Consider the following 26704-nt stretch of genomic DNA (forward strand, 5'->3'; position numbering starts at 1 on the left):
CTCTTTGCCACCATTTTCTCTCCAAATCTCTTCTCCATCACTCACCCTTCGTACTCTCCGTCCACACTCATTCACTGACGTCACCATCCCGACAAGGTGACGTCATCCTCCCCACAATACCATGTCACAGTTATGACAAACTCACCAACCAAAACAACCATTTCAAGTGGCGGTGCCACGTCGGCGATGAGGGTAATAGTACCCTTACAAGGTGTAGTACAAGGCCGAGGTGGTCTTTTCTTAGGTTCTGTTATCCCCTGTGCTCTTTTCTACTTCTGGCAACTCTACCTTAAACGTAATCGTAATCGTAGCCGTCCTTCCAATAATAATAACGACGAATCTGGGTCTTCCGGGTCGACCCATTTGCCCCAAGTGTCTTCCGGGTCGGGTTTACAGAGAGTTCATTCACGTATTTTGTTGTCACCGAAAGGAAGTAGTGGACAATCTCAAGTGTCTGTTAGAGCTAATTCTGTTATTTCTAAACAAATTGATAGTAGCCCTTGTTTTGTTGGATTAAATAAAGCTTCTCAAGATCCTTATGATGAGTTCAGTAATCCTGATGGTGTTATTCAACTAGGATTAGATGAAAACAAGGTAATTATTTTAGGTTCCCCCTCCTTCATTTTTTGGATACACTAATTATGTATATGTCATGTATATTTATAGTTAATATCCGTCCCAATTTATGTGAAGGTGTTTGACTAGGCACAGAGTGAAATTAAGACTTTGAAAATTGTGGTCCAAAATAAGTCATAGATATTTGTGTGGATATAAATCAATCTCAGTAAGGCTAAAATGAGAGGTTTAAAGTTAACTTGTTACTAAATATCGAAATGTCTCATTCTTTTTGGGACCAACTAAAAATGAAAGAGTGTTACATAAATAGGGGAGGAGGGAGTATTATTTTTAGGGAAAAGGCTCAAATATGCCATCAAACTATCAGAAATGGCTCATTTATGCCATTGAACTATTAGGAATGGCTCATCCATGCCATTTTTCAATAAAGTCGATTTTACAATACCAGATATGACACTTGGTTACCAATTAAAGGTCCACGTCGTTTAATTAAACTAACACAAATTAAATTCTAAATTAAATTAAAGTCCGACCCACAAATCTGTGCTGGTTTAATTAAACGACATGGACTTCTAATTGGAGGTTAAGTGTCATATCTAGTATTGTAAAACCTGCGTAGATGAAAAATGGTATGGATGAGCCATTTCTGATAGTTCGATGGCATAAATGAACCAAACTATTGACGAATGGCATAAATGAGCCATTTCCGATAGTTCGATGGCATATTTGAGTCTTTTCCGTTATTTTTATTGAGTGGTCCAAAAAGGTAATTATCCCATAATTTTTTTGTTTTTGATATGACGGAAAATGATTTGCTTAGTGAAATCATTTGAGTGTTTGGATATTTTGAACTGTGACAAAATGGAAAATTTGACATTTTTCTCCAATTTCTGGAATCATTTTTTATCGAAAGCATCTCCTCCATGCCAAATGTAGTACGGATATTGTTGGGGAATTTTATTTTTTCGTTTTTTTATTTCTTTCTTGTTTGTTCTTTTTATGACCCATTTGAGTTTTGTCTTTGTTTGTATGTTTATAGTTGTCATTGGATTTAGTTCAAGAATGGCTAGCAGAAAATGTGTCAAGATGGATGATGGCTGAGGATTTGAGTATAAGTGGAATAGCTACTTATCAGCCGTTTGACGGGTTGTTGGAGTTAAAAGTGGTAAGCTTTTTAATTTTTTCTTGTACACTACTAGTGATTTGTTTGTTGATCTACTGTTGACATGTATTGGATGGCCTCTGTTTTCATTATGGATTGTTCTTCTTGGACTAATAAAGTACTAGTATTAATCATATTGTTGTAGTTTATACAAAGCTAGAGAAGGAAATTGAACAAAAAATTTACTAGAAAAAGTTCGTAAAAATTTAAGTTGTTAATTTGAGTTAAGACTTTATAGGATTAAATCAATGAGATACCAATTTCGGCAGTAATAGTTTATAATTGTAACCAAGGATGGGCTCATATTATGTCCAAATATGCTTGTATAACAGTTACTCCGTATCAGTTATAACCCATCCACTAATTCAGTGTGCTTTATAGCTGGTTTGACTTGAAACGTGAACCCCTGGCTGCCGGATTGGTACAGAGCTGTATAGACTGCCCTAACAGCATTTGACAATACCAAAATTACCTATTTTATTCAAGGGAATTGAATTGTATGCCTGTCTTGAGCTTCCCAAGTTTATAATGTACAACAAACATAAGGAAGTACAACAAACATAAGGAAAAGCAACAAAATAAACTTCTTTCTTTTTAAAGTGCTAATTAACTTCTGAAAAGTTAGACAAAGCTCTACACTATCGATGCTAAGTTTCACTTTGGAAAAATGAGCATGGTTCTGAATGTTTTGATATTCTTTAGCTTTCAGAGCCCGTGATTGTCTTATAAAGGAGGATGAAAATATAATAAAAGAAGAGAAATGATAGGAAAATTTTAAAACCTGAAAATGCATTTGATCAGCCAAAGCGTCCAAACCATATCCAGAGGCACGGAAGAAATTCTTTTGTACGTTGTTGTTGGGAAATTTCTGCTCCTACTCGAGCATTGCATTTTGGTAAAACTTGAGTTGGAAACTCATAATTATGGTCAATCTAGCTCCGTTATTTATGTTGATTCAACATTTGATGATTGTCTGTGGTGATGTTTGTCCCGACCACAACAATGGATGCGCTCACAGTGTGATATGATAAAAAATCTGATTTCTGTGTTTCAGCACAAAAGAGAATAGCTTGACCTGCTTTATTATGCATGATTTTCCTTATAAGCAAGCTCAAAAATCTTTAATAGTGAAATTACCATTTCCCCCCCCCCCCCAAAAAAAAAAAAAAAAAAAAAAAAGTCTTTAATAGTGAATATTGGGCTCAGTTGTTCTGAGAGGTGGCACTATTATTTCCTTGATAAGTATTCACCTTGATATTCATCATTGTGTAACCTGTCAAAGGATCTATTGCTAGTTTTGCAGTACCTGTTGAAGAGAGAAGACAATTTTGGCCTCTTTGAAATATGAGTGGCTACCTTTGTCATCAGGTATCCTATGGGTGGGAGATGATCTGATGGATTTACCTTTCTAAATTGTGTGTTTGAATTGTATAACAGCAATATATGGAATTATCCTTGAGCCATTATGAAGATCAATTAAAAAACACGACAAATATTTTGTGTGATTCTACATTACTTATTGTATCTCTTTGAGTTGCTTTATGTGTTTTCTTACCTGTTAATTTCACCTGTATGCAGGCTGTGGCAGGATTTATGTCTCAAGCTGTGGATAATTCAGTGTCCTTCAGCCCTGCGCAAATGGTACTTACCGGTGGTGCAATTCCTGCGCTTGAGATACTGAGCTTCTGCCTAGCTGATCCTGGAAATGCTTTTCTCGTTCCCTCGCCTTATTATCCCGAGTGAGTTTTATTCTCTTTTCCGAAAAAATAATTCAATCTTTTGGTTATTTTACTTGGTGTATAAAATGATCTCAACACGTCTGCAGTCTTGATAGGGATGTCAAATGGAGAACTGGAGTGGAGATTATACCTGTTCCATGCCGCAGTGCAGACAACTTTAGCTTGAGCATCGATGCTCTTGACCGAGCTTTTAGCCAAGCAAAGAAACGTGGTCTTAAAGTACGAGGGGTTATCATTTCTAACCCCTGGAATCCTGTGGGCAATATGTTCTCTAGGGAGACACTTTATAACCTCTTAGACTTTGCAACGGAGAAGAACATCCATGTAATATCCAATGAAATCTTGGCAGGGTCGAGTTACGGAGGTGAAGAGTTTGTCAGCATAGCAGAGATAATTGATTCTGAAGATTTTGACCGGAACAGGGTACACATCGTGTATGGTCTCTCTAAGGACCTCTCGCTTCCCGGTTTCAGGGTGGGGGCCATTTATACTTGCAATGAAAATGTTCTAGCTGTTGCCAAAAAATTGACAAGATTCTCATCCATTTCAGTGCCAACACAGCATTTACTCATCCAGATGCTATCAGATGCAAAATTTGTACAGCAATTTATCAAGAAGAATAGAGAGAGGCTAAGAAGGATGTATTCTCTATTTGTCAGTGGATTGAAGCAGCTGGGAATTGAGTGCACTAAAAGTAGCGGGGGCTTCTACTGTTGGGCTGACATGAGCAGGTTAATTCGGTCGTATAATGAGAAGGGTGAGATTGAGCTTTGGGATAATCTACTAAATGTTGCTAAGATCAATGCAACTCCTGGTTCTTCCTGCCATTGCGTTGAACCGGGGTGGTTCAGGTTATGTTTTACGACCTTAAGTGAGAAGGATATTTCCACAGTTATGCGACGTATTCAGAAAGTTTTGGAGACACGGAAGTCTCTGAGTTAAGTTGCTAATGACACGATCCCTTACAGTAGTCAACCACCAAAGGTCCAAAATTCTGCAGGGATTTTAAGGTCACATGTTATGTGATTTTAATCGATCCTTAAGTTATCAACAAATGCTTTCATCCTTCCGGTTTGTGGAATTTGACCTGCCTCTGGGTTCTAGAGATTGAAGATAGGTGAATTAGCAGTCGACGTTGATGCAAGGATAAGCATATTAGCAGGTAGAGATGGTTTCAAATTAAATTCATTTCCAAATTCTTTGTGCATAGTCAATAAGTAAGGTCTTAATATTTTCTTTTTATTCCTCACATTGTTGTATAGTTACAAGTAGATGTATGGACTCATTATTTGTTCACATTCATTCTTGTGGTAGAATTAGATAATGTTATTCGAGAAATGAATTGATTTCTTCATCCCTTTAAAGGTTGTTGATATATGCTTGTCAAAGAGGACAAAGATATGATATATGCTTCTTTCTTCGGTAGTTCAAAGAAACAGGTCATCTCTCATCCAATTATTTTCTGGTAAATGGACTGCACTATTGGTTAACTTGTTATTCACTTAATGGTAACTGTAAATGGACTGCGATATTGTATGCTTATATAAAAAGCAGTTGTGAAGCTGCATATGAGACATCAAAATGCCTTGGCATCTTACAGGAAAAGAATGGCTTTATTGTAAACTTACAATGTGGTACCAATTGATTAAAAGAATCACAAATCAAATACAAAAGAATCTTCTCTTTGCACCAAAAGCTGCCACCCCCTAATCTCTCATTCCAAATTCAAGAATACGAACGCTACTATTAATTGATCTGTGCTTCTCTCTTTTTTGAGATCCTTTCCTATTCCCTCACCAAATCTCATGAGAAGCGAGTTCAGCACAGCAGGCCCTGCCTTAAATATAACCCGAAATCCAATCCCAGCTAGACTACTTTTTTTCTCATTCTATAATCTTTACTATGATCCCAAGCCATTCCTGATGGACTCAAGAACCTGCACTACCTCAGCCATGCTAGGTCTCCTTGAAGGTATTTCAGAAGTACAAATCAAGCCTAACTTCATTACCTGAATCAGCTCATTTTCCGCATAGCCTCTCAAACTTCTATCGAAACAGTCTGAAGCAGCACCCCTTTCTATCAGCCCTCTAACATATTCACACAAGACCACCACTTCATTTGCTACTGGACTCTCCACCGGTTTCCTCCCAGTGATCAACTCCAGCAGAATTACCCCAAAACTATAAACATCACATTTATCACTAAGTCGGTTACTTTGCGCCAGCTCTGGCGCAACGTAACCGACTGCATTGTGAAACTTGGTTAGTCCATAGTTATCCAGCAGGGGAAGGAACCTACTCAGGCCATAATCAGTCAATTTGGCTTCATAGTTTGTGTCCAGGAGTATATTAGTGGACTTGATATTAAGATGAACGACAGGAGGTTTGCAATCATGGTGAAGATACGTGAGCGCTCGAGCTGTTCCTACAGCTATCTGAAACCTTCTTGGCCAAGTCAGTTCCGGGTTACCAGCACCAGTGCTGGTTCCAGGATAACTAAGTCCATGTAAATTATCATACAGGTTTCCGTTCGGAACAAACTCGGATAATATTAACTGCATGCTAGAGGACCAGTAGTACCCTTGTAAAGCAACAAGATTGGGGTGCTGAAGGGACCCTAATCGACCAACTTCATGCTCAAATTCATCTTGATTTCTGATTCGCCCCAATGTCTCGAGTTTCTTTACTGCAATCGATACACCACCTTCAAAGGAAGTTCTGTAAACTGATCCAATCGTTCCCCCACCAATCAAAGACTCCTTGTCTAGCAAGGCTTTTGTGCCTGCCTCCCAGTCCTCATATTTCGAAGGCAAAGTCTTGCTGAAAAGAACCAACTTTCCTATAATGACATTTGAATCTGTTGAAGCCAGTGGCGTGCTCTCTACAACGAATGATTCAACTTCTCTCCTCCTTCTTCGCCGGGCCTTCATATTGATGATGGTTATCAAACAAACGCCTGTAAGGATTAGTGCAGCAGCGACAATAGCAACAATAGCCGAGGCACTCAATTTCGGTTTCCCTTTTGCAGGAGTAGTGCCACTGGCAGAGCATGAAACTTCTAAAGGATCACCACAAAGACCACTATTATGAAAAAACGCTGAGGGTCCGAACTTCTTGATGCTCTCAATTGAGGGTATAGCACCAGATAGAAGGTTATAAGATACATTAAAGTGAGTTAAACTATGCAAATCTCCAAGAGCAACAGGTATTGGCCCAGACAGCAGATTTTGAGATAAATCCAAAAAATGCAAGTTAGACAAATTACCAACAATTGATGGAATACTTCCATTCAGTTGGTTATGATGTAAGTCAAGATATACAAGGTTTGACAAATTGTATAGGTTTTGTCTTATTTCTCCTTCTAAAAGATTCCCCGATAGATCCCTGCAACAAATATTATACTGTTCAATTCCAGTTCAAAGCAACGATGAAATAATAAAACAAATTAAACTAAGATGGTAATATACTCACAGTTGCAGAAGAAGCTTGCAGTTGCTAATCTCATGTGGGATTTCGCCAAATAGGGTGAGATTATACAGGTGCAAATATGCAAGCCATTCTATACTACCAAGCTCGGGTGGGATTGTCCCGCCTAGCGAATTATTACCCAATCGAATAACAGAAAGGCTTTTCAAATCCGCAAGCTCAGTAGGGATACTTCCATTAATCCTGTTATACGCCATGTCCAAGTACTTCAACGCACTGCATTTCGTGATGCTCAAGGGAATTTCACCAAAAAAATTATTCCTTGAAACATCCAACACTTCCAGCCTTTGACTACAAGTCCCGGAGTCAACAATCTCCCCCTCAAAGTCGTTACTTGAAACATTGAAGTATGTAAGATTCACCAACTCAAGAACCCCGAAAGGAGCCAAACCGGAGAACTTATTGCCACCAAGATCCAAAAGCTTCAACCTTTGACACGGAGAAACCTGTTCTTGAACAAATCCGGATAATGCATTGCTCCTCACAGACAGGTAAACTAGCCCTGGAATGTCACAAATTTGTGAAGGTAAACTTCCACTAAGACCATTAAAAGACAAGTCTATCCCTTCAAGATTCTGGCAATTACCAATTGATGCTGGAATTGGACCTGAAAGATTATTTTGTGACAAGGAAATGAACCTAGTTTTTTCACAATTCATAAACAAAGCCACAGGAATCTCACCACTATACATATTTCTTGACAAATCAAGGAACCTTATGTTTGGTAAACCGCCAAGAAACTCAGGAATTGAACCAGAAAGGGCATTGGAGCTAACGTTAATCTTCCATAATGAATCAATCCCACCATACTCTGCAGGAATTTCACCTCTAAATTGGTTCCCAAACAAAGTAAGGATTCTCAAAGACTTAAGTTCAGCCAAGGCAGGTGATAAAACCCCATCAAGACTAGTATTCCATAACACAATTTTCACCACATTACCATCAGAATTACAGAAAACACCACTAAAGTCTATGCAAGGGGTTCCATTAGGATCCCAAGAACCTAAACTATTATAAGGGTCATTAGAAATGTTACCCTTGAATTGAAGAAGGATCTCTTTTTCAGTAATGGGAGAGACCAATTCCAACTCAAACAAACAAAAAGACCAAACTAGAACAAGACAATGAACAAATGTACCTAATTTTCTCATGTTTTCCACTCCAGCATTATCATTGCTGGATCCAATCTTGGAAGTTCTTGATCTCTATTTCTCCAAACACCCTTTTGCCTTTTCTCAAATGGGGTCCAATTAATAAAAAAACAAGATTTCGATCTTGACTAAACAGTAGCATTTTTAAATGCTTAGTATCTGCTTAAAACAAGAAAGAAATTAAAGTGCATTTATGGGTATAACTTAAAATTATGTGATTTGGTACTCTTTTCTTGAAGGAAACAACAAAGTTTGGAACTTTGGGTATTTTGTATATCTGGGTTGGTGTTGGAGTTACTAACCCTAAATTCTATAATTTTTGCAGAATTTCAAGAAAAATGAAGATTTCAAGAAAGTGGGCTTAAAAAAATTGAAAATTTGGAGGTGATATTGGTCTGGCTGGCAATGACATGCACATAGAGTAGTAGAGAAGGGTAATACTAAACTAGTGGAATGAAAGGAGAAAATGCCTGGCTTTGCTGGAAAAGGTTGTTGGTCTACTAGTTTAATAGAGAAACTGTTTAATTCTTAAAACAAAAGTCTGTACGTATTTTGACGGTTGTCTCCACATGATCATCTTCCTCCTTTTAATAGCAACACTCATGAACCAAGATATAGGGGTGTTTTGCGGGTTCAATTGAACTTATTATTTTGTACTTTAACTATTTATGAACATAAAAAAAGATATATACATATAATAAGGTCACACAAATCGTATCTTAAGATGTATAGGTATACAAGATCACGCGAATTTATTGATGCTAAATCTTTGATTCACTTGTGCTCATCCTTCAACAATGTCGATGGATGCGTGTGGAATACTCCAAAAGTAAAATTTATACATGTAATAAGGTCGAACGAACCGTGTCTTAAGATGTATACAAGATCACACGAATCAACCGATTTTTTGATTCAGTACCCTTTAAAAATGCTAACAAGTACGTGTCGGATCCGTAAAAAATGTAGTACGTTTTTAAAGGATACGATATAAGTACAATAACATTTTTGGATACTCCGAACAACGTAGTCGCACTCTACTCTGTCTCCTCCCTCCCATCTTCTTTCATCATAATTTTGATGCATTATATAGAATAGGAATTTAATTAGTATATACTTAATTGTTTCTTTTTTAGTGATAACAAACAAAAGGAGAAGCCAATTGGTAATCTGTCTGGTTTTGTGAGACTTCACTATCACTACAGTGGAGTATTGCATCGTATATTCATATGGTAGGGTCTGTTATTCAAGGACAGAAGCATTTATTCCATTCACCAACCACGGCACCGTTACCATCACTACTCACCAGACACTCTTTCCTTATAGACAGGTACCTAAAGATCAATGAAATGAAATGAAAGAAAGAAATGTAGGTTGAATTGAATGAGCCTTTTTTGAGAAGGTGAATTGAATGAGTCTTACAAAAGCTTTTTTCTTCTTTAACTCTTTTTGCAGGGGTGGGGTTTTGCAGTTATTGTGGTTAGTCAAGATTAATGCAATCTGTTCACCAATAGTTTCATTCCTTTTTAGTCATAATTTTGTGTTACTTTTATCACTTCCATTTTTTTTTTTTTGATAACAATGATATTCGAGTCAGATTAGTGCGTCTCAATCATTTCATCTGGTACTTAATATTTTTTCCATTTTAATTTATGTGACATATTTTGAATTGTCATGAAATTTAAGAAAAAAATAAAAACTTTTGACATATTCAAATCTTTATGTGTCGTTTCCTGTTTCTTCTTTCTCTTATATGGTTCATTTTATTTGTTCTATTATTGAGTTAATGGAGAGTAGAATTAGTCCTTTTATATATATATATATATATATATATATATATATATATATATATATGATTTGTTAAAAGTGGAAGAAAAATAACATAGAAGGTCAGAGCTCAAAAGAGATAAAAAGCAATTTGGACAGTAAATTAAACTTTGAAAAGTCAACTTTTACGTCAAAAAGAAACAAATTCACAAAATCTCAACTCCCTTTAGGAATCATTCACTCAACAACATGTCACCAAGGATCTAAGGTGAGTTTTGTGGTTTTACCATTGTTTTCTGTTCGACCTAACTATGCATATATATGAAAGATTTTTTTCAAAATATAATAAATTTATATTCACCCTGAATCTAATACTCTAATCCCCAGATTTGCCTTTGGATAGGATACCCGCCCCCCCCCCCCCCCCCCCAAAAAAAAAAAAAAAAAAACAACCACCAAAAAAAATATATATAGATGAAAAAAACAAATAAATTTTCATGATCATTTCTATAATCAAGACGACATAAAGGAGAAGAACAGATGAAGCAACCTTAAAGAGAGGTTGCATACTTAAACAGTAGAAGATATAAACAATGATCAATGGTTCTTCTAGATAATTGATAACATAGGCTTGTAAAGGTCATAATAAAGTTCATTCCAAAAAGAGAGAAATTAATATTTTGGGGACCAACATAGAGTTCTCCTACAATTAGGTCAAGGGGTTTGGTGTCTCTATTGCTCATAAAGTTTTGTGAAGGAACTTGAAAGAAGGGGTCCACTTTTGTTTTGTTTTTTCTTTAAGTTTCTTTCTGTTGTCATTTTTAGTGCAAAAGGTTCCTAGAGTAGTTGTACTTATCATTAAACAATTAATGGTAGATGTAGCTGCGAGTATACAAGAACAGAATAGACCAAAATGAATTTATTTTTCAATTGCATACACAGTATGGAGTAATGGTACTATTCAAAATCTGAAATTCATATACTTTATTGAACTGTGCCATTAAAATGATATCTGGTGCACGAAGTATCACACGTTAATTCAACGTTCGGTGAAAGATTGTACCCAAAAGAATGTGACAGCAATAAACTATTCTGATACAAGCATTAACGACTAATTTTATAATTCGAACTTATGTGACTTATAAGTTACACGAAGATAATTTTACTACTACTCTAAGTTCCATTTCCCCGTGCCATTCACTTTGTATTGTTTTATTTTGAAGCCCACACCTGATACCCGTTACTACTCCTTTCCGTTTCAGATATTTGTCTTTTACAAGTTTGACTTGAAAAAGGCACAAAAAAGAATTAAACAGCATAAAGTTTTATTTTACTTCAACGTTTTCTCTAAAACTAGAAATAAGTTTAATAGATATTAGACGCATTCAAAGTTAGAGATGCCATTAAAAAAGTGACAATTTCTTTGTCACATTTGTCTTCTTTCATTCAGAAATTCTTTTCCATATTTCACAAATTGATTGGGAGAAGAAAATAGTCACTCCTTTCGTCCTAATTTATTTGATGCTGTTACTATTTGGAGAATCAAATAAATTTTGAAATGTTTCCATAAAGTATTTATTAACTATAAGAAATTGTGATGTAAGTACTTTATATATAACCTTTAATCATACTTTTTAATCCAATAAGATTAAAGAATAACTCATTAAGTTCATACCAAAAAGAGGGGTCATTTGGTTGCCATGTCAAAGGAGATTAATCTCCACATAAAATCTTGCATTAGTATAAATAATAGTATTTGGTTTTTACTTTTCTTTTCTTCATAAATGATACCTGCATAAATTACATTAAATTAAGTATCTAATAAAAAATAATTTATTAATTACTCCCTCGGTTCACTTTTACTTGTCCACTATGGACTTTGCACACCTCTTAAGAAATAATAAGTGCATAATTTATCATGATACCCCATATTAATTGATGTATAGTTTTATTTGACTCGAAAAATATTTGAAATGAGTAATTAATGCTATGGCCAAAACACGAAAAAAGAAATTATCTTCTCTTGATATGCTAAAAATGACAAGTAAAAATGAAAATTTATTTTTAGAATCTTTGGACAAGTAAAAGTGAACGTAGGGAGTACAAACTTTGTAAGTTTGTGTTACTAATTCATGCATGCATTAGCATTCACACTGCAATCTATGTCATCTTTTTAGGACATATAAAGTAGTTGTAATAAAATACTTGAAATATATTAAATGTATGTACATTCTTTTTCTAGACTATATGGTAGGTGATTGCTGCATATAAATGAGTGCCAGTTGGGTACTGCTAGAGGTGACAATTTGAGCCCATATTTAAAAAATTAGCCCATTTTACTCACATATTAGTGAGTTGGGTTACTCATATTACAAGTGGGTAAATATAGTCTTCAAGTTTTTCTTTAACCCATAAAAATATAGGCAAATATGGGTAAAATATGGGTATCCATATAAGAACATACTATATCCAATAACAACTCATTTTGAAAATGAGAAATTTCTTTCTTACCTCCCACCCCAACCCTTACCCCACCACCCATCCCGCCATGCCCCACCACCCCCACACACTTTTTATTTTATTTTTTTATTTCATATACTTTATTTTTCTTTTATAAAAAGCTTATAAAAAAGGAAAAAAAAATTTCTTACCTCCCACTCCGATCACTACTCCCACCCCCACCATCCCCCCCCCCCCCCCAAATTCAATTTCATATATTTTACCTTTATAAAATTTTAAGAAAAAAAAATTCTTACCCCCACCCCACTCCTCCACGACCCCCCCACTACACAAATTTCAATTTCAAATATTATACTTTTATAAAAAATGAAAAAAATTTCTTACCCCCACCCCACCCCTCTCGGAGCCCCCCGCCCCCAAAAAAAAAAAAAAAAATCAATTTCAAATATTTTACTTTTATAAAAGTTTTATAAAAAATGGAAAAAAAATTCTTACCCCGCCCCACCCCCCCCCCCCCCCCCCCCAACCACAAATTTCAATTTTCATACATATTACTTCTATAAAAAAAATATAAATAATGGAAAAGAATTTTTGGTCTCCACCCCACCCCCTCCCCTACCTCCACACACCCCCCCCCCCCAAAAAAAAAAAAAAATCAATTTCATATATTTTACTTTTATAAAAAAATTATAAAAAATGAAAAAAAAAAATTCTCACCCCCACCCCCACCCCTCACCCCCGAAAATTATATGAAAAAATTAATTTAACTTCACAAAAGAAAAAAAATATAAACAAACACTTGAAATAATATTACACTTGTATAACATGGGTTAACCCATAACCAACCCAACCATTTATCACCCAACCCATATTTACTCACATAAAATATGGGCGGTTTGAAACCCAATCCATTATTGTTCAAACCATTTTCAACCAAACCAAATCCAACCAAACCCACCCATTTGCCACCCTTAGGTACTGCTGAACACCACAGGGATAGTTTGCGACCAATGATTTTTCTCCCATAATATATTATTAATATCACACATATTATATTAAGATATTAAATATTTGTTTATCCTAATTGTCAATTGGCTTCGGCAGTGAATGAGTTTGCAATAAATGGAAATAAAAGGATATAGAGACATGTTAACAAACACTGTTCTAAAGAAATTTAAGTACTTTAAAAACAATACTATCTGTAGACCCATCATTCAATTAAGCTTGAATTGACTCCAAAGCTTTTCAGAATAGAGAATTGAATGATCATGATTCTAAATTGATAGAATATGTAAATATTCATTAGAAGATTTTGTAGTCTACTATTTTAGGTTAGCATATTTTGTATATTGTGTAATCTCCTATTTTAGGTTAGAATATTATTCTCCTATTTTGTATATAAACCAATTCAAGTAATGAAAGGAGACAAGGAAAATATTTCTTACATGGTATCAGAATAGGGTTTCTTTCTTCTTCCTCCTTCCGCTACGCCCTAAATCCCTATTTTTTGTTTTCCTCCCTAAGCCGTCGCCCCCTTCCTTTTTTTTTTTTTTCCCATGGCCGACGCACCAACCACCCCGGCTAAGCCCACGTTCCACCCGGCCCTCGCGGTCTCCAATATCAAGAATCACATCTCTGTTACTCTTGAGATGGAAAACTCACAATATGGTACATGGCCGAGCTTTTCAAAATTCATGCTCGTTCTCACGGTGGTCCTTCATCACATCATTCCTCCACCTACGGTAAGGAGAAGCCGACTCCCAAAACCGATGAGGAAATTGAATTATGGACCACCATTGACGCCACCGTGCTTCAATGGATTTATTCGACGATTTCGAATGATCGTTAAACACTATCCTCGAACCGGATGCTCGCCATGGAGGCTTGGGACCGCTTACGTGATATCTTCCAAGATCATCAAACTTCTCGTGCGGTGACTCTTGAACAAGAATTCACGACGACTCGTATGGAGGATTTTCCCAATGCCTCCGCCTATTGTCAACGTCTCAAGAGCCTTGCCGATCAACCGAAAACGTTGGGGCTCCCGTGACGAATAGCCGCCTTGTCCTTCAACTGGTCTCGGGTCTCACTGATGCCTACAAAGGGGTTGGGACACAAATTCGCCATGCCAAGCCGCTCCCACCATTCACTGAGGATCGGTTTTCTCTTGTTTTGGAAGAACGTGAACTTGCGGCCATGGTTTCTCACGGGTCTGGCTCGGCTATGGTGGCCTCGGTCGACGACACGCCACTCCCCTCTGATAACTCAAGCTCACGCCGAGGGAAATCAAAAAATTCCCGCGGCCAAAATTCTGGAACTGGCCGGGGGGCTCGGGCCGCGGCTCAGGCAGCGGCAAAATCACCGCGGTGGCCGCGGTAATTCTGCCCGGCGGCGGCGGTCGGCGAAGTGGACGCGCAGTGGCGGTCAGCAGCAGTTTGGCCACTGGCAGTGGGTCCCCCAGCCCCGCTGGGCAGCTCCTCCTCCCTGCCCGTACCCGACAGCCTCTTAGGCTCGTCCGCCGCCAGTCCCGCCACGGCAGAGGGGGGTATTTTGGGCCCTCCTCCAGCTCAGCAGCTCTACACGGCGACGGTGGCTTCTCCCGGGTCGTATGTTCCAACCGACATTGAGTCCGCAATGCACACCATGACCTTGAACCCGCCCGACCAAAATTGGTACATGAACACCGGAGCCACTTCTCATATGACATCCTCGGACGGTAATCCTCGTCTTATTTTAATTTGAGCAATCAAAATAATGGTATTGTTGTGGGAAATGGTCATTCGATTCCAATTCGTGGTTGTGGTCACACTAGTTTGCCTCCCCCGAACCCCCCTTTATCCTTACGAAATGTCTTACATGCTCCTAAACTCATTAAAAATTTAATCTCAGTCCGGAAGTTTACTACTGATAATTCTGTGTCTGTTGATTTTGATCCATATGGGTTTTCTGTGAAGGATTTTCAGACGGGGATGCCACTAATGCGGTGTGATAGTCGGGGAGATCTTTATCCGGTTACCACCATCAAATATCCAACCACCACTCCATCAACCTTTGCGGCGTTGTCTTCTCCTTTCTGGCATGCTCGCTTGGGTCATCCGGGAAATTCTATCTTAGATTGTCTTAGGGTTCGTAAAAGCATTGAATGTAATAAATCTAGTATTTCTAGTATTTGTCGTTCTTGTGTTCTTGGTAAACACATTAGGTTGCCGTTTGATTCATCTATTTCCGAAACTTTGATGCCATTTGATATTATTCATAGTGATTTGTGGACCTCTCCTGTGTTAAATTCATTGGGTCATCGATATTATGTTCTGTTTATGGATGATTTTTCAAAAATTTTATGGACTTTTCCGTTGGCTAAGAAATCCGATGTTTATTCGAAATTCTTAGCTTTGAAAACCCACATTCACACTCAATTTGAACGTCATATTAAAAATGTCCAATGTAATAATGGGAGGGAATATGATAATGATCAATTCGGAAAATTTTGTGAGTCTAATGGGATGTCATTTCGTCTTTCTTGTCCACATACGTCTTCACAAAATGGGAAAGCCGAAAGAAAAATCCGTTCTATCAATAATATCACTCGGACTCTTCTTGCACATGCTTCTCTCCCTCCTTCGTTCTGGCATCACGCCTTACAAATGGCAACATATCTTCTTAATATTTTACCAAGTAAATTATTAGGTCACGTTTCTCCTCTTCAAGTGCTCTACCAACGAACGCCATGTTACTCTCATCTTCGGGTTTTTGGATGTTTATGCTATCCCCTCTTTCCTTCTCCAACTATCCACAAATTGCAAGCCCGGTCTACACCGTGTGTCTTTTTGGGGTATCCTGCGAATCATAGAGGGTATAAGTGTTATGATTTATCGTCCCATAAAATCATTATTTCTCGTCACGTAATTTTTGATGAGAATGTCTTCCCCTTTTCCAAATTACATTCTCCCACTTCTATTACTTATGAGTTTTTGGACGATGGCATTTCCCCATTGTGGTTGCATCACTTGGCTTCTCCTACCCCCCTCCCACCGTGACCCAGCCCGCTGCCCAGTCCCCTCCCGCCGGCACCCAGCCCGCTGCCCAGTCCACTCCCACCGGCAGCCAGGCCACTGCCCCTATCCCCTCCGCTGGCAGTCCCCTCCCACCGTCACCCCAGCCTTCCCCTTCTCCCAATCCGTCCCGAATGGTGACCCGGAGTCAGCATGGTATTTTTAAGCCAAAATGCCTCTTTAACTTAAATACCATGGTTACGAAATCCCCTCTTCCTCGTAACCCTCTGACCGCCCTTCGCGACCCGAATTGGAAAATGGCTATGAATGATGAATTTGATGCTCGTATTAAAAATAAGACGTGGGAGTTGGTGCCCCGTCCACCTAATGTGAATGTTATTCGTTCTATGTGGATTTTCACTCATAAAGAAAAATCTAATGGTGACTTTGAGAGGCATAAAGCCCGTCTTATAGGTGATGGTAAGACTCAACAGGTTGGCATTGATTGTGGTGAGACCTTCAGTCCAGTGGTCAAGCCGGCTACGATCCGTACAGTTCTCAGTCTTTCCCTATCAAAGAGGTGGCCTATTCATCAGCTAGATGTCAAGAATGCTTTCTTACACGGTGAGCTCCAGGAAACAGTGTATATGCATCAACCTCTGGGTTTCAGAGATCCCACTCATCCGGATTATGTATGTTTACTCCGTAAGTCCTTATATGGGCTTAAGCAGGCCCCGAGAGCATGGTACAAGCGTTTTGCAGATTATGTCTCTTCTCTTGGTTTTTCAAACAGCAGATCTGACAATTCTTTGTTCATCTACAAAAAGGGGTCCGAGATGGCATATTTGCTACTTTATGTTGATGATATTATGGTTGATGATATTATTCTTACTGCTTCCTCAGATTCTCTCCGATGCTCCATTATGGCTCTTCTTGCCTCGGAATTTGCTATGAAGGATCTGGGTCCTTTGAATTATTTCCTTGGCATTCATGTCACTCGACATAAGGATGGGCTGTTTCTGTCGCAACGCAAGTATGCCACGGAAATCATTGATAGAGCTGGGATGTCTTCGTGTAAGGCTACTTCTACTCCGGTTGATACTAAACCGAAGGTGAGCGGCACATCGGGTGCTCCTTATGATGACCGACTCACTATCGCAGCCTCGCAGTGCCCTTCGCATCTTACTTTCACGAGGCCGGATATCTCTTATGTCGTTCAATGTATGCTTACACATGCATGCGCTCGCGACAGTTCATATGCATGCACTTAAGCGTATCATCCGATACATTCGGTACACTTCGACTATGGTTTGCATCTTTATCCGTCCTCGCCACGGATCTTCTTTCTTACACCGATGCGCACGGGGCCGCCCGACACACGCTTCTGGCCAACGTCCGGTTACCGTGTTTTCTTGGGGATAACTTGATATCGTGGTCTTCGAAACGCCAACCTACCCTCTCTCGCTCGAGTCGAGGCGGGTATAGAGGGTTGCTAATGTTGTCTCCGAGTCCCGCCGGCTTCGCAATCTTTCTTGGAATTACATTGTCCTATTCATAAGGCTACTATGGTATATTGTGACAATGTGAGTGCCATTTATCTTTCGGGAAATCCGGTGCAACATCGCCGCACCAAACACATTGAAATGGACATTCACTTTGTTCGAGAAGGTTGCGCGCGGACAGGTTCGTGTCCTTCATGTTCCTTCCCGCTATCGATTGCCGATATTTTCACCAAGTGGACTACCATGAGTCTTATTTGAAGATTTTCGGGACGATCTCGCCGTTCGTAAGCCTCCGTTTCGACCAGGGGTGTGATAGAATATGTAAATATTCATTAGAAGATTTTGTAGTCTACTATTTTAGGTTAGCATATTTTGTATATTGTGTAATCTCCTATTTTAGGTTAGAATATTATTCTCCTATTTTGTATATAAACCAATTCAAGTAATGAAAGGAGACAAGGAAAATATTTCTTACATAAATCGTAATGTTAACCATTTTTTTCGTCCCTGTTCACCACTTAGATATATGAAAATTTTCTTTTTATTTTCTTTTAGGTCATGTAAATTCGTAGTGTAATATTTGACGTATAACCTAGAGTACTATTTAAATTATTACTTCAAGCTTATATTAGGACGAACTTGGTGACACGTCTAACTTGCTTAGATCAATCTCAAAATCATTATCAAGCTAATAAATTTGATTAACTTCTATATGATCAAGAAATTAATTGTTTTTTTATAGCTATGGTGTTCGAGTTAGTTTGTACATAGTTCGATTAATTTTACGGGGTACGTAATATCCCTTACCAACACATGTATCGGTAATTTTGTCCATCAAGACTTGGAGGAAAGATAGAAATAAATCACTTAGTGTTCTTGCCTCGTTATGATTTTGAACCTAAGATTTCATAGTTCTCAACTCACTCTATTGACCACTAACTCATTTTTAGTACTTTTAAAACCCTTTTCCATATGCAGAAACATCTAGACATCTTTACGTTTTTCTATTTCCAGACAATTAGTGACAAAATGATTTAAGACAAAAAAAAAAAAAAAAAAAAAAGGAAAAAAGAAATTGTTGAGTGCTATCTGTTTCTCTTCCCCTTTTAGAATGAATGATTTTTTAAGCATTTTCGTAAGCAAATGTCCTCTCCCCTCGAAGAAATCAAGATTTTTTTTTCTTATAGAAAAGAATTGACCACTCACCTACTGATTACATGACATTCACGTTTTGCTTAAATATATATATGGGAGGGTGAAATATTACTTGAAATAGTGCAATCTCTTATATATCTTTCTTTTTTTAGAGGAGGATTATATGCACATAAATTACTATTGCGGAGATCATAAGTAACGTAAAAACTTTTAAATCTAACACAATTAGAAAAGTGATTTGAGTTACTCACGTAGGAGATCACAAATTAAATCAAGTAACTTTGAATCTTACGCAGTTGGAAAATACTTTAAGTTTCTACATATAGGGAGGAATACATATACGGAAGTTGTTCCTTTCTCAGACATTAGAACCCAAATCTTAAAAATCTTGGGATGTCAGCCTTGTTACATTAAGAATTACATAATTTTTGAAATTTAATAGTCGCCATAAGGTGGTTGAAAAAAAGATTTGCCATTGTTTTCGACTTTTCTCTACTTGCCCTTCGCCCACCTCCCATCAGAATTTTTTCTTATCTTATGTATACGTTTTCATCGTTGCAATATTGGTGGTCTAACTCCTACATCTACACAAAATCACCTAAAATTAGAGGTGTCCTCGTTGTTTTTATCTAGTTTAAATAATGAACATATATATATATGAATGATACATAAATTAGTCAGATTCATATAATATACTATAAATTCTATCACGAATTTATATTGTTGAATTTGTATGTTTTTAAGTGAATCTAATAATACTTAATATGACATCTATTTATAATGATATTCAAGTAGTTATATGATAGACGCTTACTATTAGTCGTAGTCATATGATTTTTTTGGTAGTAGTGTTCATCGGCACGAATAACCTAGCTCTATACGGAGTAAGAGTACAACTAAATTCCCGCAAAGTGGAAGTGGATCTTACTTTTTGTGGTAATTACTATACTATATAAATCTCTCATTTTTTAGGACAGTGAATAACAATAGGGACAACTCAAAAGAAAAGACAGTTTTTGAAACATGAAAGCAAGAATATAACACTTTGACAGCAAGGGGAGGACCACACACCTTCATATTTCATTTTCACCCTATATATGTAATATGTAAGCCGTTTGAATTGAAAGGTGTGGTAAAAGTTATAATAAATTTTAAGTTTTTCTAAAATTAAATATGTTATAGACCCTTCTCACTGGAAATCAGTAATAAATAACATAAGAGATATACAAATATAAATACCAAAGTTTTTTATATGATCGCTTTCTTCAATATATTTCATAATTAAAAGTCTGTACGGGAGATCATTTACTCCATCTCAACGGCTTCATTTAGAATGAACAGTGCATGTGAAGTTCCAAGGCCATTTGGAAAAGAAACTGAACAGGACCTACGTATACAACTGAGCTAGGGGCGAAGCTACAATAATAAGTACAAGAACAGATGAATTTAATAACTTTTATTTGTGTTCATAATCCATTAAATAGTAAAATATTTTATCACGAACTTAGTAACTAAAAACAATATATGAATTCGATGGAAAGTAAGAACTCATAAACTTTAATTCAGACGTAGCTCAAACCGGAGGACTCTTAAGAATGATATTGTCCACAAAAATAATAGGGCACTAATGAAACAGAAAAGTTAAGGTAATTAACAGGAAAATGTTCATTCCGACAATACTCAAATGAATGTCACTTTGACACAAGAAAGAATTCATTAGGATGGCAAGTAGTAATAATTAGCTTTGACTGTCTATTAATCAAAAGGCAAAGTCACAAAATCCTGCTAGCTAGACATGTGTCCAGCAGAAAGCTGTTTCATTGAAGCTACATACAAACCAGGGAGCTCTATCATAAGTCATAACAACTTTTGCTCATCATCATTTTCAAAAGATAGAAACATTAGTTAATTAATCTCCACCGCAATTTTGGTTTAAAAGTTCCAATCGCCACAATCCACATGGTGCACTTCATTTAGCTTTACGTACTCCTGCTTGGCAAATTCAACTATTTATATGCTCCATAATAATGTGGTCAACACGTATGATCATAGAAAAAGCCTTAGGGGTCGTTTGGTTGGAAACAAGTTATCCCAGGAAAACTTATTCTGAGATTAATTATTCCACCCTCCCACAGGGATAAAATAACATTACAATTCCGAGATTAGTTAAAATGTAATTTTATCCCAACCAAACGTGAAATAAACTCATCTAAAATATGCATCAGTAGCGGCTACTGATAGATGCCAATATGTTAGTTTATACGGCTTTTGATTTCCTCTCATCTTTGTGATTTTTGTATTGCTGACACACTAAATAAGTCTCAATGGATATCGGCTAAATTGGTGGATAGAGCTAATGACATGATCCAAAAGTTATAATTAAAAAGATTTTAAGAAAAAGTAGGAATATCACAATTGGGATTTAAAATAATGTTTGAGCCGCTACTATTGCTATATACACTAGAGCTTCACTTACGTCAAGAAGATTCATTAATTAATATATACTCTCTCTCTCCGTCCCAATTTATATGCGCTTGGAATCTCTAAATTCAAACTGCTAAATTTTGATTTGAAAATTAAGTAAAAATCTTTATAAATCACAATAATAAAAAACTTAAAATATTTAAAAAACATATAAAGAAATTCCGCTTGATTGACTCTCAAAAATTCTAATTGTGCCGGAGGGAGTATATAAAAAAAAAAATACTGTGAGTTAAAGAAAATGATCTTTAACTCAATTCCAAAAAGTTAATTTTTAAGGGAGGATTACCAAGATCATACAAATATACTCATCTCTTAAATCAATTGACGTGGGACTCGATAAAATAATTGCGACGCATTAAGTTCGATTCGACACTACCATTGCTAAAAAGCGCCTCCTGCCCTTGTATGACAGATGCGCGCGGCAAAATGGTTTCAATGGGTCAATGGATAAACCAAGAACCTTAAAATCTTAAAAACCAAAAGCATTTTGATATGGGGAACCTTTTTCAACGTCCAAATTAAAGCATCACTGCCAAAAAAAAGTTAGCCATTTTGTCTATTTGGGACACGAGAAAAAGTTGTTTTGATCGTTCAAATGACATCATATTATGGGCAGACCAGCAGCATAAAAACAAATGAAATCCCTTCTAAAAGTTAGTAAAGCCTATATATGAGTAGGTATCTGCTGCGGGAGCATTAGAAGTTGAGGAATAGTTTGTATCGTTTGCACTTTTGCCGTATTTTGTGTTGGTCTTTAGTTGCCCTTCATAACAAATAACTTTTTCATTAATCATAAGTTTAATAATATCTCACAAGTTGATCTTTTGTCCTTAAATAATTTGTGCGGTCATTTGCACTTGTTCCCATATTTTGTGTTGATCTTTAATTTTTACCCTTCAAATGGGCTGTCTTTAATTTTGGCCTTCCAAATTAAACTTACGCTTGCCTTAGCGTTTAAAAAAAAAAAAAGTTACATCATAATATCCACAAATTACAGGGCAAAATTGCCTTATCCTTGAAAAACTTTTAAAAAAAAAAAAAATGTCTCAACCCTTTAGGCATAAGTTCGATTTTGAAGGACGAAAATTAAAAACCAGACCATTTGAAGGACAAAAATTAAAGACCCACCCATTTGAAGGGATAACCGTGCAATTACTTCTAACTTATGCCCCATTAGGCATAAGTCCGATTGCTAAAGGGCGAAATTAAAGACCAATTCATTTGAAGGTCAAACCGTGCAATTTCTTCTTTATTATTCTGCTTTCTGTAACAGAGATGGAGTAAAGAAGGGCCTAGTTTATTATTCAGGCCCACAAAAAGGGTAGATGGAGTACAAAAGGCCTAGCTTATTATTCAGGCCCAGAAAACGGGAGATGGAGTACAAAAGGCCTACTTTGTTATTCAGGCCCATGTTGGCCACATAACAAGAGTGTGGGAAAGGGCAGGAGGCCACTTGGGATTATACGTAATTTTTCTTTTTTATTGGACAACCTATTTGGACGCTCCCATTTAATCTATAGTCAATTATTCCAAATCAACTACTCTCTATTTAAGATTCTAAGGTGAACCTTGTTTGAAGATAAATCATAGTCCAGATGATATATCAAAGAAAGACGAGGTTGTAAAGTTCATCGTGGGAAACGATCTTAATTAGTTGTATTCTACTCCGATTTCATGAAGTAAGGCTACCACTTTCTATTGGAACGAAAGACATGCAGATTAATTTTACTTTTCACTTTGCTATCTAGAGATCATTTGCCATGACTTAGGAATACAAACTTCGGTTCAGGTATGCATGAAATTGCTTGGCATTTCCGGTTGCTTGATGCAAGACTCATAAAGCTTTAAATTCAACAACTAAAGAGATGCGAATATCAATTTGAGCAATCCAAATGTGACTAATAATACTAGTAGTAAATATGTTTCCGGACAAATTTGTTGTTTTGATCACTATTTGTACCATTGCCTTAGCAGCAAAATGAAATATCCTCCATTGATTTGAACAGAGATCAAGAAATACTCATGTTCAATTTGTCTAAATAATATATTAGTCATCAGTATTTTAAACATCTCTTTCTTAGGGTAAAGACTTAGTCACAGGTACTATAGTAATTTTCTCGAACTGAAAGCATGTTAGATGGATACAAAGCACGAGAATTTGTAGCTGTTCCCGAATCTATTGTTGAGGAAAAGGATTAAATCCTTTTAAGAAATAAAATTTTGTTTGGGATGCGAAACAGATTGAAGGACTTTAACAATTTAAGAGATAATAGAACGAATCACACTTTTACCACTAAACTATATCACCTACAGTCCGATTGTTGTATACCAAGGCAACACAATATTATGTAATGAATCTTTTTGAAAATAAACATGCATGACACATTAAATTATTGAAGACTAGAAGAATACCAACGGTTGGTATTTTCTTCAGAACTGATTTTCCTTCGCATTGTTTTATGGTTTCATTTACACAATGGCCCTCTATTACCAATAATAATGATCGAGGGGAATGTGAAAGGAGAGCTCTCTTTTCAATTGGAAGAAAATCATGTGAAAGAAACCACTTGCTATAGTAGTTATCAATCCACATTGAAATATTCGTCTAAGAATAATTGTAGGCAGATGCGAATTCAGAATAAACTTTTCTACATATGTATACATAATTCGAGTTAAAAGCCACTTACTATAGTAGTTCCCAATCCACATTGAAATATTCGTCTAAGAATAATTGTTGGCAGATGCGAATTCAGGATTTAGAATAAACTTTTTACATATGTATACATAATTCGAGTCAAAAGCAATGTGTTCAGTTGAACCCACTGAACCTACCTTAGGTCTGCCTCTGAGCCTTACGTTGTAACCACTTGTGAAATTTTAATTTCTATCGTCATCTTTAGCAATTTCTTCAAGGTTACAAGAAAGTACTTGTGCCTTTTTAGCTTCTTGAATCCAATCAATCCTAACAATAAACACCAACAACAAGGCAAAACAAAAAGCTACACCAACCACAAACCCTGTTAATAATCCAGTTAAACCAAGATGAATCTTGAAAGCCAAAACCACACCTAATGGCAATGCCAACAGGTAAAATCCAAAAATATTTGCATATGTCCCTAGCCATGGCCTAGCTGTTCCGCGAACGATACCTCCACAAACTGCTAATGGAAAATTAACCACTTCAAGTAATGCCATTAGCAACATAATCCTCTTAACACCACTTATAATCCCCTTGTCATGGCTAAACAATGGCCCCCAAATTCCTCTTGCACCTGCCATAACAGAGCCACCAAGAAAACCTGAGACGATGCTCATAGCTAACGATACATAGGCTGCACGATAAGCAAGGCCAGGACTATCTGCACCAAGCTCATTAGACACACGAATGGATGCACACGTTGATAACGAAAGCATAACAGAGAAAAGCAAGTAATCGAAATTCAATACAATGGCTATAACACCAATTGCTTGTTTAGCATTTGGTAGGTGCCCTGTAAATAGAACCAAGATTTCATAGCACCACCATTCTAGGCAAGTAGTAAGACAACATGGTCCACATAATTTGAGCAATCGGATCCAATCGCGATATCCTTGTTCCCACCATCCTCCTTCTTTCCATTTTCCACCCTTTTTCTTCTCCGCGATCACAACATAAATAGCCAACAAAATCATGATCAAGAAGTTTGTTATCCAATTTGCCATTGAAACTCCAACTATCCCTTTAGTTCTTGAAAGCAACATGGTTATTGGTACATGACAAGCAACTGCTAAAGCTGAGCTCAACATAATTGGGATTGTAATATTTTGTGTACTTAAATAAGCTTTCAAAGGGCATAACAAAGAGGTGATAACCAAATCAGGGAGGAGATATGTGACATACTTTTTGGCTACAACTGAAATGTCTTCTTGTTGGCCAAAGTGAATTAGGATTTTATCAATATTAATCCACAAGAAAGAAATAGGCAGGCTAGTTAGTAGTAAAAATAAAGTAGTCATTACAAGGGTCTTGTGAAGAAGTTTATAGTTTTTGGCCCCAAAAGCTTGTCCACAAATTGGCTCCATGGCACCACAAAGGCCATTCAAGACTGAAAATCCGGTCACATTCGCGAACGTAAAACCAAGTGTGCCACCAGCTAAATAAAGATCTCCAAGCCTTCCAAGAAATGCAGTTGTGACGGCTGTTTTTGCAAACCATGTGAAGTTCATAGCTATCAAAGGAAGTAATATTCCTCTTTGCAATTTTATCTCTGAAAGGGCATCTTGCATGAGGTTTGAATATGATGGCCATTTTTGTGTCACATTTTCTGGTGAAGATGGCATATTTTTTGTGGTGGTATGTATATAGTCCAATTCGTTATGTTGCTGCTTCTTGTTATCTTATAATAATAAAAAAAAAAAATTGATAGCTCAATCAGTAAACTAAGAATGATAATGTGATGAGGGGCATGATGAGTATCGTGAAGAGTTTGTCTTTCTAAAAGATGACACAAAAAGAATGGCCCTTTTTGTAACGGCCAATTAGGTAAAGAAGCCAATCAGTGAGGACTTTTTAAGTTTTGTGCATTAATCTCGTCACAAGTTAAAACTCATTTTTATTACCATTACGTTAAATTGACGTACAATAACAAACAATTCTTCACAACAAGTCTGATATGATAACCTAAAAAATCCATTAGTTACCTACCATTGCTGGTTAATTTGCATTAATAATATAAAATTATGTACACTATAAGTATATGTAACTTAAATTTTTTTTTTTTAAAAAAGAAGGAATTTGGTTATGTGTTTGTGTACTTTTTAATACTATATAGTACAATATATTGGTATGTATAGGTGGCCCCTCGTACTCTACTGCTTATAGTGCGAGATGAGAATGCAAAAGCAAATCAATTATATATGTTGAAAGATGCCGATGGAAAGAAGATAACTCATGGCTTAAAAATCTTTAAGTGTTTTGCTTAAAAATTTCCTATCTTGATAAGTTCCGTGGAGAAAATAAATATTAAAACATGAAGCACTAATACTATAACAGTTATTAGTGTCCACTTTTCCATTTAAGTTCTCCCAAATTATTATAAGTCCATTATTAAGAGATAAGAATTTTTCTTGCGAGGTTTGAATTCTGTTCTCTACCATGCATGTTCTCCGGGAAAAGAAAGAGATAAAAGTACCGACAAGGGTTGTGATAGAGTGGTAAATATCTTTCATCCTTAATCAGATATTTCGGGTTTTAG

The 26704-nt window shown here is 36.7% G+C and overlaps 3 protein-coding genes across 4 annotated transcripts; 1 reads left to right on the forward strand and 2 right to left on the reverse strand.

The window, feature by feature from the left end:
- On the forward strand, positions 1-4898 carry LOC132043799 (probable aminotransferase ACS10). 2 transcript variants are annotated; one of them, XM_059434264.1, is made up of 4 exons: positions 1-594; positions 1616-1741; positions 3317-3477; positions 3573-4898. In XM_059434264.1, the coding sequence occupies exons 1-4, from the start codon at positions 133-135 to the stop codon at positions 4417-4419; spliced, it is 1596 nt and encodes a 531-aa protein (XP_059290247.1). In that variant the 5' UTR covers positions 1-132; the 3' UTR covers positions 4420-4898. The 2 variants fall into 2 exon arrangements, with proteins under 2 accessions (XP_059290247.1, XP_059290246.1); XM_059434263.1 differs by having other exon boundaries at positions 4-594; positions 3564-4898.
- A 98-nt stretch (positions 4899-4996) lies between these two features.
- On the reverse strand, positions 4997-8706 carry LOC132043798 (probable LRR receptor-like serine/threonine-protein kinase At1g12460). The gene is made up of 2 exons (XM_059434262.1): positions 6948-8706; positions 4997-6860 (listed from the first exon to the last, which is right to left on the reverse strand). Exons 1-2 carry the CDS (start codon positions 8111-8113, stop codon positions 5378-5380), a joined length of 2649 nt encoding a protein of 882 aa, XP_059290245.1. The 5' UTR covers positions 8114-8706; the 3' UTR covers positions 4997-5377.
- A 15394-nt stretch (positions 8707-24100) lies between these two features.
- Positions 24101-25921, reverse strand: LOC132043790 (protein DETOXIFICATION 56-like). The gene has a single exon (XM_059434259.1). It carries the CDS (start codon positions 25788-25790, stop codon positions 24348-24350), a length of 1443 nt encoding a protein of 480 aa, XP_059290242.1. The 5' UTR covers positions 25791-25921; the 3' UTR covers positions 24101-24347.
- Positions 25922-26704: the final 783 nt, after the last annotated feature.

This window comes from Lycium ferocissimum, unplaced genomic scaffold, assembly GCF_029784015.1.
Source record: "Lycium ferocissimum isolate CSIRO_LF1 unplaced genomic scaffold, AGI_CSIRO_Lferr_CH_V1 ctg285, whole genome shotgun sequence".
In the NCBI taxonomy this organism is placed as follows: Eukaryota; Viridiplantae; Streptophyta; class Magnoliopsida; order Solanales; family Solanaceae; genus Lycium; species Lycium ferocissimum.